The sequence below is a fragment of the Hypanus sabinus genome, chromosome 8 (genome assembly GCF_030144855.1).
Source record: "Hypanus sabinus isolate sHypSab1 chromosome 8, sHypSab1.hap1, whole genome shotgun sequence".
Classification (NCBI taxonomy): Eukaryota; Metazoa; Chordata; class Chondrichthyes; order Myliobatiformes; family Dasyatidae; genus Hypanus; species Hypanus sabinus.
The window spans coordinates 143,377,866-143,400,425 of record NC_082713.1 but is presented as its reverse complement, the minus strand read 5'-3'; the positions used below and the strand labels follow the sequence as shown (position 1 = coordinate 143,400,425).

At 37.5% G+C, this 22,560-nt stretch overlaps 1 protein-coding gene across 1 annotated transcript in view; it reads right to left on the bottom strand.

The window, feature by feature from the left end:
* cacna1c (calcium channel, voltage-dependent, L type, alpha 1C subunit) overlaps positions 1-22,560 on the bottom strand; it is a 615,084-nt gene that overhangs the window by 189,565 nt on the left and 402,959 nt on the right. The window contains exons 22-25 of the mRNA XM_059978076.1: positions 18,175-18,281; positions 15,603-15,690; positions 13,925-14,032; positions 6,246-6,298 (exon numbers count right to left, since the gene is read on the bottom strand). Of these exons, the coding sequence (XP_059834059.1) occupies positions 6,246-6,298; positions 13,925-14,032; positions 15,603-15,690; positions 18,175-18,281 (356 nt within the window). The remainder of the gene's footprint in view (positions 1-6,245; positions 6,299-13,924; positions 14,033-15,602; positions 15,691-18,174; positions 18,282-22,560) is intronic.

Below are 22,560 nucleotides of genomic sequence, written 5' to 3'. Positions count from 1 at the left end.
ACAAGGACTCCCAAGTCCCATTGTGCCTCAGTGTTTTGTATTTTCTCTCCATTTAGAAAATAGTCAACCCTTTCATTTCTTCTACCAAAATGCATGACCATAGACTTCCTGACATTTCTTGGCCAAACCTCCTAATCTAAGTCCTTCTGTAGCCTCTCTACTTCCACCTATCTTCATATCATCTGCAAACTTTGCAACAAAGCCATCAATTTCATCATCCAAATCATTGACATATAATGTAAAAATAATCAGCCCCAACACAGACTTCTGTGGAACACCACTAGTCACTGGCAGCCAGCCAGCCAGAAGAGCCTCCCTTTATTCCCACTCTTAGCTTCCTGCCAATCAGCCACTGCTTTATCATGTTAAAATCTTTCCTGTAATACCATGGGTTCATAGCTTGTTAAGCAGCCTCATGTGTGGCACCTTGTCAAAGGCTTTCTGAAAATCCAAGTACACAATATCCTTTGACTATCTTGTTATTTCTTCAAAGAATTCCAACAGATTTGTCAGGCAAGATTTTTCCTTGAGGAAACCATGTTGACTATGGACTATTTTATTAAGTTCCTCCAAAGTACCCTGAGATGTCATCCTTAATAATCAACTCCAACATTTTCCCAACCTCTGAGGTCAGACTAACTGACCTGTAGTTTCTCTCTTCTGCCTCTCTCCCTTCTTGAAGAGTGGAGTGACATTTGCAATTTTTCAGTCTTCTGGAACCACTGCAGAATCTAATGATTCTTGAAAGGTCACTACTAATGCCTACATTATCTCTTCAGCACCTCTTTCAGAACTCTGGGGTGTACCCCTTCTGGTCCAGGTGACTTTCAGTTTCCCAAGAACCTTCACTCTAGTTATGGTAACTTCACACATTTCATGCCCTCTGACACCTGAAACTTCTACCATACTGCTGGTGTCTTCCACAGCAAAGACTGATGCAAAATACTTACTCAGTTCATCCTCTATTTTGTTATCCTCCATTACTACCTCTCCAGTGTCATTTTCTAGTGGTCTGATATCCACTCTAGCCTTATGTATCTTATGTATCTGAAGAAACTTTTGGTATCTTCTTTAATATTATTAGCTAGCTGACTTTCATATGCCATCTTTACCTTCTTAAACACTTGGTTTTTAAATGCCTTCCCATCCTCCAACTTCCCACTAAATTTTGCTATTACATGCCCTCTCTTTGGCTTAGAAAGAAAAGAAAAGCCGCCTTGATGGATTGAATTTGGTGTATCACTTTTCATATTCATGATGGGAAAAACTTTATACAGTATTTCCAGTAAAACATTCTAAAATGTTGGTAATTTACCAATGTCAAATTGGTAATGTCCTGCACCTTGGGTGGAACTACTTCTCTATATGTCCTATCTATTGCCTCCCCAGCTTCCTGAGTGGTCTGGAGTTCATCCAGTTCCTGCTCCAACTCCTTAATGTGGATTGTTAGAAGCTGCAGCTGGATGCACTTCTCGCAGTTGTTGTCATCATGGACGATGTTGTCAGGCTTCTTGAGAATTGCTTGTATTTCACTCATTCAGACAAGTAGAAGGTCTTCTATTATTTTCCTAATTTGTGCCTTCTAGATGGTGGAAAGCTTCGAGATGCCAAGAAGTGAGTCATTTGCCCTTGGCCTGCAACAGAGCCATGGTACTTGTATGATCTCCAGGTTGCTGTGAGTGGAGAATGGTATTTCCAATGAATATCATAGGTTAATTCTTTTCTTGTTGGAGATAGTTCTTGCCTGCCAATTTGTGCATGATCATTACTCGCCACTTATCATGGACTGCTTCATTTACTGAGGAGCTGCAAATGGAACATTGTGTAATCACAGACAAATACGTACACTTCTGATATTATAAAGGAAGGTGGGTCATTGAAGAAACAGCTTAAGATGATACAGGTTAGGATACTTGGAAATGCTGCAATGATGCACTGAGGCTGGGATTATTGACCTCTGGTAACTATAACCAAATTCCTTTTTGTGAGGTACAATTGCAGCCAATAGAATGTTTTACCATTAATGCTGAATAACTTTATTTCTACCCGAATGCCTTGATACCACTTTTGGACCAAAGCTTTCGTGAGATTGAGAGGGAGTGATTCTGAAAGGACTCCTTTGACGAGTAGATTATTTGCAAATGCCTTATTAAATGGAATTGTTAAAGATGGCTTCCATCCCCAATGATTGAGAGTAAATTAACTAAGTGGCAATTTGCTGGATTGAATTTGTCCTTTTTGTGAACAGGACCTACCGCGTATTTTTTCAGATGTTTTGGTAATGTCTATGTTGTCACACTTGGAATATCTCATGTCATTTATACCTGTTCAAATAAATAACCACAGCTATCAATATCAGGCAGATTATAATTGAGTGCTTATCTTGAAGGCATTTTAGAATGTTTTACTGGAAATACTGTATAAAATTTTTCCCATCATGAATATGAAAAGTGATACACCAAATTCAATCTGTCAATATGGCTTTTATTTTCTGGTTGAAGAACCTAAACCAAGAAGGGCAAGTTTCCCAGTGGAGGTTGGTACCACTCTCCAAGTAATTCCAAAAAGTTTTTGAGAAAGCAACAGATAGAAATAGTTTGCGATGATTTGTCTGCAGATTTTAGAAATGGCTTAACTGTACTGTTTTTATTGAAGAAATTATTGATTCCAAAGAAACAAAGGGCATGAAGCACAAAAGGACTCCTAGTTCATTTAATATGGAATGGCTTATTATCCAGAATAGCTTCAGGTTTACCTCCACTTAAAAATTCAGTGCACATATGTTGTTGTCGCTGGGCAAACAATTGCACAGCACAAGATTTTTGTGTACACTGGCCATTACAAAACAGAGGGAACATTTCCAGCTAGTTGAGTGGTGTCGCAACAATGACTTTGCATTCAGTGTCAGAACTGATTGTGGGTAAGATGAGGAACACATATGAGTTCTCGTAGAGGGACTAAAAGTGGAGAAAATGAGCAGTTTCAAGTTCCTGGGTGTCAAGATCTCTGAGGATCTAAGCTGGAGCCAACATATTGATGCAGCTATAAGGGCTAGACAGCTGCTATATTTCATTAGCAGTTTCAGGAGATTTGGTATTTCAGCAAAAACACTAGTAAATTTCTAAAGATATACCATGGAGAGCATTCTAACTGGCTGCATCACCGTCTAATATGGGGGGCACTATTGCACAGGACCAAAGCTGCAGAGAGTTGTAAAATTACCACCTCCATCATGCCACCAAGGTATCCAGTCATCTTCAAGGAGAGGAGCTTCACTACCCAGGACGTGCCTTCTTCTCATTGTTACCATCAGGAAGGAGTTACAGCAGCTTGAAGGCACATGCTGAATGATTCAGGAACAGCTTCTTCCCCTCTGCCACATGATTTCTGAATGGACCATTGAACCCACGCACACTACCTAACTACTTTTTTTTGAACTTCCTTTTTTTGGCACTACTTATTTAATTTAAATATACATACATATTTAATGTAATTCACAGTTTTTTCTCTATTATTATGTATTGCATTGTATTGCTGTGCAAAGTCAACAGATTTCACAACATATGCTGATGATATTAAACCTGATTCTGATTATTGATGTAGATTGTATTAAAAGCAGGTATCCTGTTGCATGACAAGTATTTTGTTGATTTTATTTCCAAGCCAAACTTTGTGTATCCACCAGAGAACTTGATCATCTTGATCTACATTTCATAAGTACAGATTGTGGTGAACACAGTATCGTCTGGAAGGAAAATTCCTTCATTCGGATGACTGGTCTTTTATTCAGAAATTGTTGGATGTTGTCATCTATCTTATATCCAATTACTATACTAAACTGATCATTTTGGAAAAAACATTCCTGAGAAATTGACATGATGACATTAAGGCCTGTTACACCAATCTGCAGTAATGATAGAATGATGTTTCATTCTCACTCTGGATGGTTCCTTTCATTCCCACATGAAACTCCTGCAGCAGAGAGTGAGCAATAAAAATGTTGCCATGATACCCATATCCCAAGAGCAAATTAAAACAATTTTCAGAAGCATCCCAATCATAATATTTAATGTTTTTGGAGATATTTTGGATGTTGTTTGGTTAAAATCACCAAAAAGAAAATGGAAATGCCATGTTAACTCTTTGCAAGATTATAAATAAACTCTTCTTGGGCTTTCAACCTGACAGGTATCGAATATAACCAACATTGCAATGACAAACTCTGCCATCTTCATCAGCAACGATGCCCGGGCATGTCTAGTCCATCCCTCCAGATTGGTTAGTCCTTATCCAATCAGGTTTCCACTTCCTCACCTTGTTTACAATCAAATTCCTGCATCTGGCTGGAAGCTTGAGAAGAATTTATTTATCATATACCCCGGGAAGGCACTAGTTCCTCTTTTTTTGCAAGATTATCATTCATTGTTATTCTTTTACATTTTAGATAACTTGATTTAGATAACTTGGTCATCGATAACTAATGACCAATATTCATTAGTTTTTGTTACTTGGTTTATTTCACATACTTCATGACTTAAGCTGCTGATATTAAACCTGATTCTGACTCTGAGAAGAGCATTCTGACTGGTTTCATCATGGGCTGGTATGCAGGAGGCAATGCAGAGTGTAATGGACAGCAGATCTATCACGGGTACAACTCCCACCCCCACCCCCGAACACTGAGAACAGCTATAAGAGGTGATGACTCAGAAAAGCAACACCCATCACCTCCACCACCCCCCACCACCCTCAACCAACATCATTTGCCACGTACTTTTCTCATTGCTGTAATTAGCCAGGAGGTACAGGAACTCAAGCTTCAACAACAACTTTCCTTCCTCCAACAGGAGTTTGGACTGACATGAAAAACTCTAATTCTACCTTGGACAGTATTTCCCTCAACTTGAACTGTTGTCATTATGTATACTTTTATTTTGTTCTGTAAATTATGTATTTGTTAATTTATGTTTATGCAATTCATGACATGTTTTTTTTTGAAAAGCCTTTAAAATGTGCTGCTGCTGCAAAGAAACTAATTTTCATGGCAATGATAATAAACGTCAATTTGAAAAACCCTTCCTGTTGGCATCAAAAGGCATTTCCTCTCTTCAGCCCCAGAGAACAAAATGGTTTGTGACTGAAATGTATCATAAACAGCACTGGTTTGAAGTTAAGTAAATTAATTCAGGCATAACTACAGCACAAAAAATGCTCATCGCAAATTTCTTTTCAAATATTAAAGTCTTAAAAGATAGTCCATTGGGAGAGGAACTGGGGAGCACAATACCAGAGCATTATCAAGAATACTATTCCACTGATTTAAACAAAAGAACCTTTTTTTAAATGTCTTAGAGTAATACATCTTGGAGTTTAGGCAATGCTTAGTACCTACAAGTTGTAGTACAGTCTATGCCGTTAAGTGTACTGTGAGAAAAGCAAGCAGGATTAATTAGAACAGATATCGTGAGATAACTCTTGTATTAAAGTACCAAGAAACTTTTCAATAAACATTTCTTCCTTCCTTCCATCTTCTAGTATTGAAACTTAGTTGAAAAGTTATAACTACATTTTCTTTCTCTACTGACTACTGTCAAAACTTGAAATATAAATGTATTCATCTTGATGAATAACAGTCATTTTTCTATCTGTGGAAACTCATAAAAGCCCACATTAAACACTAACATTTTTTCTCATTGTATTACCAAACAAAATGCCATATCAGCTAAAACAGATTTTGAAAAATCCCCCAATAAGAATATGCTGTACTTAATCAAAGATTCAGCAATATAAACATACTTAGATTTTTGCTGTCAACACCGCTCCATACTCAAACTGTAAGATTTATCTTTTCCCATATAATTGTAAGAAAAAGCATTCTGAAGACACTGAACAGTCTAATTGGTTAGACCAATTATCTCTGGCTTTTCTCTTCTGTATACATATCTTTGAACCTTTCTCTTTCTACAGATGCTGCAGGACATGCTGAGAGCTGAATGTTACCAGTATCTTCTATTTTTATTTCAGACTTCAAAAGCTGCAGACTGTTTTGATTTTCATTACATGTTAATCAGTGGACAATTAGTAACAGTGAGAATTAAATGCAATCATCTTTGCACTCAACATTTTGATTTACAGTTCTCAAGGCAAAAGCTTGGTACCACGAACCTTAGTTCAAACACATTCTCTAATGCAATGATCAGCCAGATACTTTGCCATTAGGCATATGTGCACTAAAAAAAAATTACCTGCATTCAAATTCCTTCTGTTTGGATTCATCAGTACACCTGTACAATTTACCCTTTAAATAGAAAAAAATAAAAATATGAATACTCAAGCAGAGAATAAGCAGCACACATTCTTACTGTACAATCCTTTACAAAGAGTACTGATATGGGTATATGGTGAGAAGTCATCAACTTCATGAAAGGTGTTGTAGGCTCAAAGAGTTTCATCGTCTCCTCTAGCTTATTAGATTTTCAATAGAGACTTCTCATGGAGCCAATGTGTCATATAGTACAGAAACAGACTTTTCAGTTCGTCATGTCTGTGCTCACCATCAAATACCTATCTCAACAAATTCTATACAGCAGCACTTGATCCATTGTCTTCTATTACATATTGTAATAACATGCAACTCAAATGAGTGCATGAATGAAAAAGTTAGTTACTGACAACTGTTAAACTGTCTCCATATATGGTCAACACTACAAAATCCACCAAAAGTTCCATTTCCAATCCTCTAAATGATCAAATCCTTATTCAAACTACATTGTGAATTTGTTATCTCAATTACATTCGAGCTAAAAATTGTATTAGTTTAGATATGGGTATCTTATTTCTTGGATTTTAAAATAAACTGAAATTACATCACATTGTAACGTTACACCACTTTTAGCATGATAAAGATGTTGGCAATAGCCCATGTGAATGGAGAAAACTGTACAAAATGACGAGAATATGGGCAGAAAGTTGAACCAGTGACAGCTAGAAACAATGGAATGAGAGGCATAGACAGGTTTCGGCTAAATGGGTGGAAGAGAAGGAGTACAGAGGAAGGAAAGGGGAGTGCAAAGATGAGGAAGGAAGCGAAGGAAGAAGAATTTGCGAAGCAGACAGAGAGAGGGTTGAGTGGGGGTCTAAAAGTATACGAGGGGAGAAAGAATAAGAAAGCGTTTGACAAGAGGAGGAAGCAAATGTAGGCAGGAATAGAGGACAGTAGTAGATCTACAAGATCTACAATAGTAGACCAGAGGACTGAATGAGTGAGGGCCAGAGAAGCAGAGAAGGAGGAAGGAGTGAAAGAAAGAAATGGGGGAAAAGGAAAGTAGTGAAGGGAGGAGGAGAATGAGAGTAAGGAATTTGCAAAGAAAAGGCTGATGTGTGAGAGATAGAGTGAAATGTGGTTGTAGTGGGGGAGAAGGCTTAGAGAAAAGGACAAGGGTGGGAGGTGGTAAAGAGAAGGAAGGTAAAAGTGAGAAAGAAGAGAGTGTGAGGACAAAGGCTTAAGGGAGGGGTAGAAGGATGGCACAAGGCAGGGAGTGCAAGAGAGTTGGGAGGTCTTGGTGCAGTTGTACAGAGTGCCCATGAAGCCTACTTTTGGATTCTACTATAAACACCTTCCTCCCACTCTCCCATTTCCACAGGGATCACACCCTCTGTGATTCCCTTGTATATTCATCCCTCTCTGCTAACCTCTCTCCAGGCGCTTAACCCTGCAAGCACCTGGAATGCTACACCATGCCCATTCACCTCCTCCCTCACGCTCTTCCAGGTGAAACAGCACTTCACTTGCCAGTCTGCTGGGGTCATCCAGTGTTCCCAATGTGGCCTCCTCTACACTGGGTAGACCCATCGTAAATTGGGGGACCACTTCATCAAGCACCTCCCTTCCATCAAGCAAAAGCGGAACTTCCTAGTGGCCCAGCAATTCAATTTCAATTCCCATACCCGTTCCGACATGCCAGACCATGCCCTCCTCTTGTGCCACAATGATGCCACTCTCAGGATAGAGGAGCAACACCTTGTATTCCTTCTGGGTAGCCTATAACCCAATGACACGAATATCGATTTCCCCTTCAGGTAAAAAAAATTCCCTCCCCCCCTTCTTTTCTTCCCCACTCTCGGCTCATTCCTCCCCTCACCTACCTATCACCTCCCCTTGTGACCCTCCTCCTTTCCTTTCTCTTATGGCCCACTCTCATCTCCAGAAAGATCAGGTTCCTTCATTTCCAACCTTTTACCTTTCCCATCCACCTGGCTTCACTTACCACCTTTTAGCTATCCCTTCCCCAACCCACCTTTTTTATTCTGGTATCTTCCTCCTTCCTTTCCAGTCCTGAAGAAGGGAGCGAGGTCTCGGCCCAAAACATCAATTGTTTCAACCAACACACAAAATGCTGGTGGAATGCAGCAGGCCAGGCAGCATCTATAGGAAGAAGCGCTGTCGTCGTTTCGGGCCGAGACCCTTCGTCAGGACTGAAGAGAAGATTTAAACTTCTTCAGTGTAGGCATCACTGGCAGAGGCTTCGCAGTAGTGAATTTAAAAACGCAAACACGAGGAAATCTGCAGGTGCTGGAAATTCAAGCAACACACACAAAATGCTGGTGGAACACAGTAGGCCAGGCAGCATCTATAGGAAGAAGCACTGTTGACATTTTGGGCCGAAATCCTTCGTCAAGACTGACGAAGGGTCAAATGCTTGTTCATTTCCATGGCTGCTGCCTGACCTGCTGAGCTCCCTCAGCTTTTTGTGTGTGTTGTGTTACAGAATCACATTCAACTTTGGTTGGCTTGCTATAGGAAAGATATTATTAAACTGTGAAGAGTGCAGAAAAAGTTCATAAGGACTTGAGGGAATGAGTTACAGGGTGAAGTTGTACAGGCTAGGATTTTGCTTCTTGCAGTGTAGGAGGTGGAGAATCAATCTTACAGAGGTGTATAAAATAATGAGGGGCATAGATAGGGTGAATCCAATCAGTCTTTTTCCTAGGATATTGGAATCAAGAACTAGAGCGCTTAGGTTTAAGGTGAGAAGGGAAAGATTTAATAGGAATTTGAGGGGCAAGTACTTTGTTTACACAAGGAGTGGTATGTACGTGGGATAAGCTGCCAGAAGAAATGGTCAAGGCAGCTACAATGACAACTTTCAAGAGAAAATTGAACAAATACATGGATAGGAAAGGTTTAGAAGTTTACGGGCGTAACACTGTCAAAGATGAGGCATCTTGGTCAATATGGATTATTTGGCCAAAGGGCCTGTTACTATGCTGTACGACTTTAAGTATAGCTTGCTGTGAAAAGTTCTGTGAATAATTATCAGTGTTTAATCATGCCTATGTAAACAGATGACAGTTTGTATTTCTATTAATCATTTTCTTAAAAAGGGAATCAGTTTAGTGCTTTTAAGTGTAAGATATCCTTTAAGAACTAAATACACTATAACCTATAATATATTGTTCAGTTATGCGATTAACTACTTGCATCAATCCAAAGTTGTAAATTCAACCAGGTATAAATTCACTTGATCATGTGGTTTCTGTATACACTGTACCTGACATTTCTGTAATATCCCTTCCAGGGACTGATAATTGCAATGAAACACTGCTCCACAAAAATCCTCAAACATGTTCACCTTTAGAGTCAAGATACTGTCTTCAGTAAGAAATACTCCTGTTGAGAGGCCTATCTTTGTTATTTGCCTTTGCAAGAATAAACTCAAAACAGCATACAGACAGATATTACAAATAAATACTTATTAAAACTTAATAAATAATTAAAAAAATGAAATAACTGAATGCATCTATGTCTGGGTTGGTAACCATTTTGAGCCCATATCAGGGTAATTCTGGGGAGACCAAGCACGTTGGGCTAGGCAAGGAGTCCAGTGTGACAGGTATGCTGCCGTCTGTCAGTCAGGCTCTTCCCAAGCTTACAGTAAAAGTACAAAGTCTAAGACAAAAATAACTGTGAGAGGCTGAATAGTAGTGGTTCTCTTCTGAACCAATGGCCATTAATTGCTGCCCTGTCTATTACAGTAATAGGCATCTACTAGGAATCCTAATGCATATGCAGCATCTCCCCAACAGTAGATACTTTAATGGATGAATTAAAATTTCTTTCTATACTTCTGTGCTGTGTTTCCCACATAGCTTTTTCATATGATGATCAACTGTGCCTGGAGTGTGGTCTTAAGTAACGTTCTTCATGGAATTAAAACACTTTTTTCAGAACAAACTTATACAGATTCTTAGCAAGGGGCAGTGGATCATGTGGGAATCCCTTGTGTTAAGAAGGTGAGACTCTCCAAGAAGAAAATCTTTGAGGTGGCACTATGGCTATGGGCTAGCTATGTCTCTGCAGACCAGCCAGGTACTTCGAGCTTGAACCCTTCAGCCCTGGAGATCCATGTGAGATTTAAGAGGTAAAATAAAACGTGAAAGGGTGATGATGGTCTATCCCCAAAATCCCACCTGTGCTTCTCTCTCTCAATCCTTGATCATGCTTCATTGTCATTTATTTTTTTCATTTCTGCAAGCCTGTTAAGGTATTTCCACTGTGCATAAGATGATGTATCACCAGGAGATTCACAGGGTATGAGGGAGGCAGGAAAGCGACATCTTGATGGCATTATGTGGAGGTGAAGGCAGAATGCAATAGATAAAGTATATGAACTGGCAGTACAGGGCTGAAAGCCAGGCAAAAGATGGAGACAAGGTAGTCAGGAGGACGGGTTAACAAGGGAGAGAAATAAATAGATGGGAGAATATGGGTTGTTGAAATACTTGATGGATCTAAATAAAGATATAAACAAGGGATGACTGGGGATTGTTGCAATTATGATCAGTTGGAAATGGAGCTGATTGGCAAAGGGAGGGATGAACATTGACTTTTTCAATAGAATTTTTGAACATATTCTCTTCATTTTGTACCCAATCAAGCTGAATTAATTAGAATGGACCCAGATATTAAGGGTTTTAGAGTTAAACAGGAAGAATATAAGATTAACTTATTTGCTGATGATGTTCTGCTATATCTAACAAACCCATTACACTCGTTGCGTAAATTATCCTATAGATTAGAAGAATATGGGAAAATATCAGGTTATAAAATAAATTGGGATAAAAGTGAAATTTTACCTCTTACTAAAGGAGATTATAGTCAATGTCGATTAATAACCCAATTTAGATGGCCGGCAAATGGTATAAAATATTTAGGTATAAGAGTTGATAATGATATAAAGAATTTATATAAATTAAATTACTTACCACTATTGAAAAAAATTCAAGAAGATCTTGATAAATGGATGGTATTACCAATAACATTAGTAGGTAGAGTAAATACCATAAAAATGAATATATTTCCTAGATTACAATACTTATTTCAATCACTACCAATACAAATACCCCAGAAGTTTTTCAAGAGTTAAATAAATATGTGAGGAAGTTTCTTTGGAAAGGTAAGATGTCAAGAATATCGCTGGAAAAATTGACATGGAAATTTGATCTAGGAGGGTTACAACTTCCAAATTTTAAGAATTATTATAAAGCAAATCAACTTAGATTTATTGCATCTTTTTTTGAGAAAGATAAACCGGCATGGATTAGAATAGAACTAGATAAAATAGGAGAAAATATACCAGAAGATTTTATATATAAATGGGAATCTAAATGGATACGGGAAAAGAAAGAATCTCCTATATTAAAACATTTGATTGACTTATGGAATAAGATAAATGTTGACGATGAGATAAAGAAATCCTTATTAGCAAAGAGATCTTTAATTCAAAATAGACTTATTCCTTTTACAATGGATAATCAACTTTTATATAATTGGTTTCAAAAAGGGATTAGGTATATAGGTGATTGTTTTGAAGGAGGTATATTAATGTCATTTGATCAATTAAAGAATAAATATAAAGTATCAAACAACACTCTTTTTTGTTACTTTCAACTAAGGGCTTATTTAAAAGAAAAATTAGGTCAAACAATGTTATTGCCGAAATCTAATGAAATAGAAACTTTAATTCAAAAAGGAAATATTAAAAAAATTCATTTCTTGTATGTATAATTTGATTCAAAAACAGGCAATTAAACAAGGATTCCATAAGTCAAGACAAAAATGGGAAAGTGACTTGAATATTAAAATTGAAGAAAAAAGTTGGTCAAGACTATGTCTTGAGAGTATGACAAATACAATAAATGTCCGGTTAAGATTAGTGCAATATAACTTTTTACATTAATTATATATTACACCACAAAAAATAAGTAAATTAAACCCAAATTTATCTGATCAATGTTTCCGATGTAACCAAGAAATTGGTACTTTTTTACATTCTACTTGGTCTTTGTCCTTTTTGGACAAATTTAAGAGTTTTATTGGAACAAATTATTGGAATACAACTTCCACATAATCCAATATTATTTTTACTAGGTGATATTGAAGGGATAAAACAGATACCCAAATTGAATAAATATCAGAAAGAATTTATAAAAATTGCATTGGCAGTAGCCAAAAAGGCTATTGCAGTTACTTGGAAATCGGATTCATACTTAAGTATAGATCGTTGGAAGAAAGAAATTTACAGCTGTATTCCACTTGAAAAAAATACTTATAATTTAAGAGATAAATATGAAAAATTTTTGAAAATTTGGCGCCCTTATTTACAAAAGACAGGATTAAATATATAGGTGCTCCGAAGATGAAATAATTGGTTATTTGGGGAAAGAAATAAATATATATACTAAAGTTATTACGAACTCCATGGAGCATGTGGGGATCTCCCGATATCCAGGCACTCTTTCTTTCTTTTTTTTTCTTTCTTTCTTTCTCTTTTTTTCCCTATAGGGATGCTAGGGGGAAGGGGTTAAGGGGAGGGGGGATGGGTAATATACATTTTTTTTCCATACTTTTATTTTGTAACTACTTGAAATACAATAAAAAAGTTTTAAAAAAAGAAAGAAAAATGCTTCTACTTCATACTAGCACATTTATAGATACAAGTACATTTGAATTATCATGAATATCATTATTTAAGAAAAGTAACACAATAAATAACATGGTATATTTGAGTACTAAAGAGTAATAAAGCACTCATAAAGAAAATACAACCCAGTGCTAAAGTTATTACCCATTCTGCCAACCAAATTAACTAGAAAGACAGATGTCCCTGTTAAAATTAAGCAAAACTGGGCGGGGAACATCATAAAGGACTCCTTCCATCCTGCGCACGGACTGTTTGAACTGCTTCCATCTGGTAGGCGCTTCAGATCCCTCCAGACTAAGACTAATAGGCTCTGGAGAAGTTTTTTCCCTACTGCGGTCACTTTGCTGAACAGTTAACTGCCGGTTAACTGTCGGCTAACTATTACTTGGATTGCACTACCTATATGTATAATCTATATTTTCATTTATATTTATCATTATTATTGTTATGAGCAGAGAGACAACATCTGCCGGAAGTAAATTCCTTGTATGTGCACAGGTACTTGGCCATTAAAGTCTGATTCTGATTCTGATTCTGATTAGTAAGAACAACTGGCTAATCATTACCCAACAGTAATTTATTAAATCTTTAGAAAGTAAATCTCTGCAAATATGTATTTAGATTCACCTTGAAGAGTCACCCAAATGAATATTAAAAGTATTACTCAAAAATGGAAATGTCAGATCTACACAGATGCATTTATTAAACTAGGACAGAATATCCTATGTTAATTTTGTGGTTACACCATAGTTGTCTCATGAGCTATTATTGAGCTAAAACTGGGAATATTATACTTGCCTGGATTTAGTCAGAATTTAAGAGGTAGGTAGCAAATTATCCTCTTACCATGTAGGAAGGGTCAAGAAACTCAAAGTGAAACAAATCAACAAGTAGATAAAAAAATTAATTAATTTGTAAAATAAATGCTAATTCAGTCTTACCTTGAAAAGCTGTACTCCAATACATGCAAACATGAACTGTAATAATGTGGTCACTATTACGATATTACCGATAGTCCTTAAGGCCACAAACACACACTGAACAACGTGCTGAAAGGGTAATAAAATGACAGCTTTATGATTTATGCAACATAAATACATATTATTCTAAATTTTAAATAAAGCCAAAAAGGCACTTTTAAGAGAGGTTGGAATGAATTCTGCAGGTGGGAAGAAACCTTTATGAATACAAAGTAATCTTTCTTTTCCCTCTTGTTACAGTTTTGATGAAGATGACTCCAGAAATTTTTTACCAGTTAGAGCAGGAAAACAATCAGTTTTCAAATGCTTTGAAACAAATATTTGTTTCAAAAAGAGTACTCAATAATAAATTCTGAAATGATTAAGCATTCCATTAAAATAACTATTTTCATGAAACCTGTGACTTTTCAAGATTTATTTATACTTAACTCTGTGATAATTCAAAGAATTTGTTATCATTTCATAAACTAGATAAATATTTTTAAGTTCTAATTTATCATGGGAACCATCTTGCCAATCATTTAAAAGTCCTGACAATTGACTATTGAACAGTGAGTAAACAAATAAATAGTATTTTATACCTCCACCCCTCCATCAATCTCGAACACTATCCTGATATAAACCTCAAAGATTGCAAGGTTCAATGAAGTGAGTGATAGATGCCGATTAGGTACAGGAAACTTAACTGATTATTAACACATTTTCCTGTGCACAAATCGGCTGCTAAATCTACTAGATAATGCTAGTGCATTTAGATAAAGTGCTTCGGTGCTTGTAAAAGATTTGAGAAGTTGTGAGATATCTGAAATAAAGGATACTTTCCTTTGTTTGTGTTTTGTTTTACTATTACCAAAGATCAACAAAGTCAGCACAGAGCAGTATTTCATACAGAATATTGTATCAGAAATGCCTCAGGTACTGGATCTATTGTTCTGTATTTGCTGACCAGCCAAGGAGCAGATAATAATTAAGGTTTCAATTCATTAAAGTTCTTTAAACTGTAAGCACCATTATTTATTTATCACTTAATTGATTGTATTGCTTAAAGACATTATATGATAGTGACTTGGCATCTCATTTTAATTCCCCCAAAAATACCAATTTATTTTTATCAGATTCCATGCAGACTGTAAACAATAAGTGATTATTTGCAGCTCAGATTATAATCTTATTGAATACATGGTAGTGTAAAATAAGCTCACACTCACTTTTAGAAGCTCACTTTCAGCAATAACTGATGTTTTTCATCAATAGGATTAATTTCTTTTCTCAATTTTCTGCATCTATACTTGCAAAACTTGTGCCAATTCTGCAAAGCACCTCTGCCTGTACTTTCACCTCTGCCTGTTCTATATTTAAGGTAACCTAAACCTGGTCTCTATGTCCTAATTGACACTGACCCATTCACCTATTATGTCCCTCCTTGCTCATCTACAGTGATTCCTGTTACACAAAGCCTTAATTTCCGTATCGTTCTTGCTTATTAAATAATTCCACTGAACATCTCCATCCCCCTCGCCACAATTTCATTGGTGTTAGTCATTGATCAAACTTCTTTAAAATGCCTTGTAATACTTTACTGTATTAAAGCCAAATTATTAATAGAAGTGATTGATATTGTAACGGGAAGATCTATTACCTTCAATCCCTTTGCTCTATTAATGGCTCTCAAAGGTCGCAATACTCGTAGCACTCTCAGTATCTTCACCACTGCTATTGCACTGGAGCTGCAAACACAGAAGTTATGTGTATTATGGTGGAACACATTCTAATAATTATTCAATAATACCTTCAAACATATCAAAACTTTGCTGGTATCAAACAAAATCTCAAAAAACTTGCAGATTTACAAAATGTGATTGGTAATATTAAATTGCCAATTGTCATTAAATTTAATTAAACATTAAATTGTCTTGACTTTAAATTAATGGCTAAATACTGAGTTTTAGTTTGTGGACCTTAACTGTCACACATTTGTCTCTGCAGTAAACATCCCAACATCTGACTTATCATGCCTCCTTGGTATCTTATATGTTTCAATGAGTTGCCTAGATACTTCTAAATTCCAAAGAATACAGATCCAACTTCTTTAGCTGCTTCTGCTAGAACATCTCTCTTAAATGGCCTCGTGAATCTCATTTCAACAGCCGCCACTGCTATTTTTTTTTTGATACGTCGCATCCAGAATTTTCCAGTTAGCGGGCGATTTCCTTCCATGCCGCTCTGACATATTGAGAAATCGTGTACGAGGCAAGTTACAGTGGTGGTTTGCCATTGCCTTCTGCTGGGTGAGTTTTTTTTAAGAGATCATCAGCTCTTAACCCAGCATGGATGGAGAGCGTGCAAGGGTCCCGGCTGGATTTGGGACCTCTCACTCCAAAGTCCAGCGCTGATGCCACTATGCCACCAGCAGGCTACTGCTATTATATCCTTTCTCAAATAAGGGGACTGTCATGGTCCAGTCCACTGACTACTCATTTCAGTTAATTCCCTTTTCCCTGTGTTCCACTGGGCTCCTTGATTAGGGCACCTGATCCTCATTCGAAATGATTCATGGGATACTCCTCTTCTTAAATCCTTCCAGCAAGAAAGGAGCTCATTACTTCTGCTTTGTTTCCTAAGTAACAGTGTATCTTCAGTCCATGTTAATTCATAAAATTGGTAGTGTAGTGGGCAATGAAGAAGGTTATCTAAGATTCTAAGATTATAACATGATCTAGTTTGCCTGGGGAAGTGGACCAATGAATGGAAGATTTACTTTAGCTCTTACAAGTGGTGGGGGCGGGGGTTGCATTTTGGCATGTTAAACCAGGGCAAGATATGCATGGTAAATGGTAGGGCATTGGAGAGTGCTGTGGAACAGAAAGTCCTAAGGTTACAGGTTTGTGGATCGTAGGTAGATGAGGTGGTGAAGAAGGTGTCTGGTGTGTGTGTCCTCAGCTATCAGGGCACTGAGTCCAGATGTTGGGACCCCATGTTGCAACTGTACAAGTCATTGGTGAGACTACACTTGGAATATTGTGTGCAGTCCCAGTCAGACAGGTATAAAGAGGAATGCATTAGTCTCCCAAGGCTGCATAAAAGAGCTACACAGATAATATCAAGATTGAAGGGCTTGAGTTATAAGGAAAAGCAGAATAGGCAGGGACTTCATTCCCTGAAGCAAAGAAGGGTCAGGGTTTGCCTAATAGAGGTGTGTAAAATCAGGAGCAGCATAAATAAGGTGGGTATCATTGTCCTTTCTGGCCAGAGAAAGGGACATCTGAAACTAGAGAGCATGGATGTAAAGAGAGAGGGGAAAGATTTAAATGGCATCTGAGGGAAAACTTGTTCCACACAGAGGGTGGTGGGTAGATGGAACAAGCTTCCAGCGTAGGTGGCAATATGGGACAAATGAAGGTGAATTGTACTCGACTGGACTGACGACTTGGCCAGTGTATGTGGATTGGGCCAAAGGGCTTGTTTTTAGGCTGTGTAACAATGATTTTCATGTAATCCGCCAAATTCAATGCAGCATCCTGTCACTGCTAAGCTGGTAGGAGGGGATTTGAAAGATCCACGCAATTATGCTTTTTCTAGAAACACACTGAAATAACCCAATCCTCTTCCTATCAGGTTGGCTTTGTGAGTAACTGTTAAACTACCTTGTGGAGGCCTCTTGCTAAAATACAATTCTTGACCCTTGTGATATTATCAAAGAGCAATTTTGCATATCTATATATTAACCATGCCAAGTTCTTCCCGGGAATCTTCCTTGTCCATTTAGAGAGCAGCTTGAAGTCCAAAACAGCTCTTTGGATAATTTTGACTATTGAATGCTTTCTTCTGCTAAACACTGTGTTATTTAAATTGTTCTAAAATTTTCTGGAATTTCTTTTCCATACAAAGCAGCTATGCTTTATTCGTTTTGGTTGTTGGCAAAAAGATTACTTCAAGTAGTCAGACATTAATATTGCATGTGAAACCATTTTGATGTGATGTTGCTTAAAAGTATTTGATTCTGAATTGTAAGTCAACATATTTCTATGGGTGGTCAGTACTGAATTCAAGAAGTCATGGTACAGAAATGTTTTGAAACACAGTTCAACTTATTTACACAATACTATGAGGAGTAGCATTTGATATTCATCCATTTACATGAGTTCACACTTCTCAAACCATTACTTTGGCCTAGCAGGTGAATATTTCAGAACAACGTATATATAACTTACTGCATTCCAAAAGAAATGAGAGAGACGCTAACCACCACCAGGTCAAGTATGTTGAAGTAATTTCTGCAGAAGGAACCCTTGTGAATGAAAGCCCCATAGGCGGTCATCTGTGTAAATAGGTCAATGATGTTATCTCAAAGATAATCAAGTACTATACACAGTGTCTTTAAATATTGTAAGAACACACTTTCATGCTTATATATATTTCAAGAGATTATGAATTAAAGATAAACCATCATTGCCTAAAGTTGATGCATATTAATTTTACCTTGACTGATTGTGATGCAAAAGCATTAATGCAATAGATAATGTCAAAGAAGAAATCATCAACAAAATAATTTAGCGTAAAAGTATCCCTTTAAAAAAAAGTCTATTGCTTTCTCAGTGTATGTGATGAATAAACTCTTTTTGGGCTTCCACCTGGGTACAGGTATTGATTATAGCCCATGTTTCAATGACAAACTCTGCCACCTTCATCAGGGAAGATGCCTAGGCATATCTAGTCCAATGATATTTATACCTCTGTAGTCAGTCCTCCCGATTGGTTAGTCCCATATTTGCTTCAGTTTTTCAGTTACTATTACTCCTCAACTTCGTTTGATACTGCTTGATGTATTACAACTTCGCATTGCATTACTCTCTTCTTTTTTAAACATACTGGCTCTGCCCTCAAAAATGCCCAATTGAGCAACCGACTGCAACTTTAACCTCAATAGTTAATAAACCCTCTTAGGACATGCAAAATAGAACCAGGAGTAGCATATTTGCCTCCTGTACCTGCTCCACTTTCAATGAGATTATGGATGATTTTTTATCTTGGTGCCACTTGCCTATAGTAACCCCATATTTCTCAATCTCCTCAAAATCCAAAAATCAATCAGATACTGTCTTTTATAAGTTCAGCAACCGAGCCTTTACAGCTTTCTTGGATAAAAAGAACACTCCAAAAATTCAGATCTGAATGGCCAACCCCTTATTTTGAGACTGTAACACCTGACTTTAGGTGACACCCAGCCAGGGGAAACATCGTTCTCGAATCTATCTATCAAAGCCTGCAAGCATGTTGTATGTTTCAATGAGATCAGTCCTCATTTTCTAACACTAGAGATTGTTGACTCTGTCTGTTCAATGTCTTCTCAAACAGCAAAATTTTATCACCTTCCGTCTGCTGCAAGCATATTCCTCTTTATGATCAGCCATCATCATACTGAATGGCGGTGCAGGCTCAAAGGGCTGAAAGGCCTACTCCTGCACCTATTTTCTATGTTTCTATGTAGAGAAATGGTCTGTACATAACTCTTGAGATCATATACGACTGAAATAGGTCAACTCTAGTCTATATTATTTTCCTTTCTAACAACTTTTTGTAGTTGTGTACCGCCTTACAGAACTTAGATTTTGCAACAGTTTATTCATTTTGCCATATCCTCAATTATTCACAATCTGCCTTTATCCTCCAGAGGTCTCTCTGCATTATGCATCCAGCTTGTGGTGCCCAATTGAATAGAGCCCCTAAACTCCAAGATGAGCTATTTATTCTCCCTTTGTTTTTCTGTCCATTAACCAATCCTTAAACCATGCCAGTATATTACCTGACAATCCAAGGCACTGCAATTTTGTTCTATAACCTCATATCAAAGGCCAATGCGCCAAACCCACTACTCTGTTAGCAATAATCTTGTTAATCTCCAACATCTTTGTCAAACATGATTATCCTTTTTATAAATACATTTTGACTCAGTCATATCCAATTATTATCTTCTTGGGACTCTGTTACCACTTTCTACAGAATAGAAATAGAATCTTCCCCTAAACTTGTCAGGCTAATAGATCCAAAGTTCCACATACTCTCAATTTCACCATTCATGGACAATGGGGCAACATTCTCTACCTTCCAAATTATGGGAACTGTTCTAAAATTATTGACATTTTCAAAGACAACAATCAGTATCTACCATTGTCATAGCCAAATCTTTCAAAACTTTGGGATGCAGGTTATCAAGTCTTGAGGGATAATGTATTTTTGGTCACATTAATTTTTTAAACACATTTTTCCCCAACAATACAAGTAGTCATAATATGATCAAATTCGCCCTGAAATTTGAGAAGAAGAAGATAAAGTCTCAGTATTACAGTGGAGTAAAGGGAATTACAGAGGCAGGAGAGAGGAGTTGGCCAGAATTGACTGGAAAAGACCGCTGGCAGGGATGATGGCTGGAATTTCTGGAAGCAATTTGGAAGGCACAGGATACATACATCCCAAAGAGAAATAAGTATTTTAAAAGATAGATGACACAACTGTGCCTTACAAGAGAAGTCAAAGCCAACATAAAAGCCAATGAGAGGAAATATAATAGAGCAAAAATTAGTGGGAAGTTAGAGGATTGGGAAGCTTTTAAAAACCAACAGAAGGCAATAAAAAGGCATTAAGAATGTAAAGATGGAATATAAAATTAAGCTAGCCAATATTATTAAAGAGGATATGAAAAGTTTCTCCAGATGCATAAAGGAGTGGTGAGGTGGATATTGGATCACTGGAAAATGATGCTGGAGAGGTAGTAATCGGGGACAATGAAATAGAGGACAATCTGGATAAGTATTTTCCATCAGTCCTCTGTGGAAGACACTAGCAGTATGGTGGAAGTTCCAGGTGTCAGTGGTCATGAAATGTGTGAAGTTACTGTAACTAGAGAGAAGGTTCTTGGGAAACTGGAAGGTCTGAAGGTAGATAAGTCATCTGGACCAGATGGTGCACACCCCAGAGTTCTGAAAATGGTCGCTGAAGAGATCGTGGAGACATTAGCAATGATTTTTAAATAATCGCTAGACTCTGGTATGATTCTGGAAGACAGGAAAATTACAAATGTCACCCCACTCTTCAAGAAGGGAGTGAGGCAGAAGAAAGGAAATTACAGGCCAGTTAGTTTCTGACAGTGGTTGGGAAAATGTTGGGAAAATTATTAAGGATGAGGTCTCAGGGTACTTTGAAGCACATCATAAAATAGGCCTTAGTCACCATGGATTCCTCCAAGATAAATCTTGTCTGACAAATCTGTTGGAATTCTTTGAAGAAGTACTGTGCTTGATAGACAAAGGAGAATTGGTTGATGTTGGGTACTTGGATTTTCAGAAGGCCTTTGACAAGGTGCCGCACATGAGGTTGCTTAGCAAGCTACGAGCCCATGGTATTACAAGAAAGATTCTAGCATGGATAAAGCAGCAACTGATTGGCAGGAGGTCAACAGAGAGACTAAAGGGAGCCTTTTCTGATTAGCTGCCAATGACTAGTGGTGTTCCACAGGGGCCTATCTTCGTTTTACATTATATGTCAATCATTTGGATGATGGAACTGATGGCTTTGTTGCAAAAGTTTGCAGACCATATGAAGATAGGTGGAGGGGCAGGTGGTTTTGAGGAAGTAGAAAGGCTACAGAAGGATGAGGAGAATGGGCAAAGAAATGGCAGATGGAATACAGTTCCAGGAAGTGTATGGTCATGCACTTTGGTAGAAGAAATGAAAGGCTTGTTTATTTTCTAAACGGAGAGAAAATACAAACATCTGGGGTGTAAAGGGACTTGAGGGTCTTTGTGCAGGGGTCTCTAAATGTTAATTTGCAGATTGAGTCTGTGGTGAGGAAGGAAAATGCAATGTTAGCATTCATTGCAAGAGGACTAGAATATAAAAGCAAGGATGTAACGTTAAGACTCTATAAAGCACTGGTGAGGCCTCACTTGAAGTATTGTGAGCAGGTTTGTGCCTTTTATCTCGGAATGGATGTGCTGAAACTGGAGAGGGTTCAAAGGAGGTTCACAAAAATGATGCCAGGATTGAATGGCCTGTCATATGAAGAGTGTTTGATGGCTCTGGGGCTGTGTTTACTAGATTTCAGAAGAATGAGGAGTGACCTCCTTCAAACCTATCAAATGGTGAAAGGCTTTGATAGAGTGGATGTGCAGAGGATGTTTTCTATGGTGGGAGAGTCTAAGACCAGAGGACACAGCCTCAGAATAGAGCTGTGTCTGTTTAGAATGGAAATGAAGAGAAATTTCTTTAGCCAGAGAGTGGTGAATCTGTGAATATCTTAGTCACAGATGGCTGTGGAGGCCAATTTCTTATGTATATTTAAGGCAGAGGTTGATAGATTCTTGATTGGTCAAGGCATGAAAGGACACCAGGAGAAGGTAGGAGATTGGTGCTGAGGGGAAAATTGGATCAGCCATGATGAAATAGCAGAGCAGACTCAATGGGTCAAATGGCCTAATTCAGTTCCTATATCTTATGGTCTTATACTAATGTCATTCACATGCCACATAGTTAGATTTGAAACAAGTGAGCAGAACTACACTTCTTCCAAAGGATTTTAATGAAGAAGCATCAGAAATTGT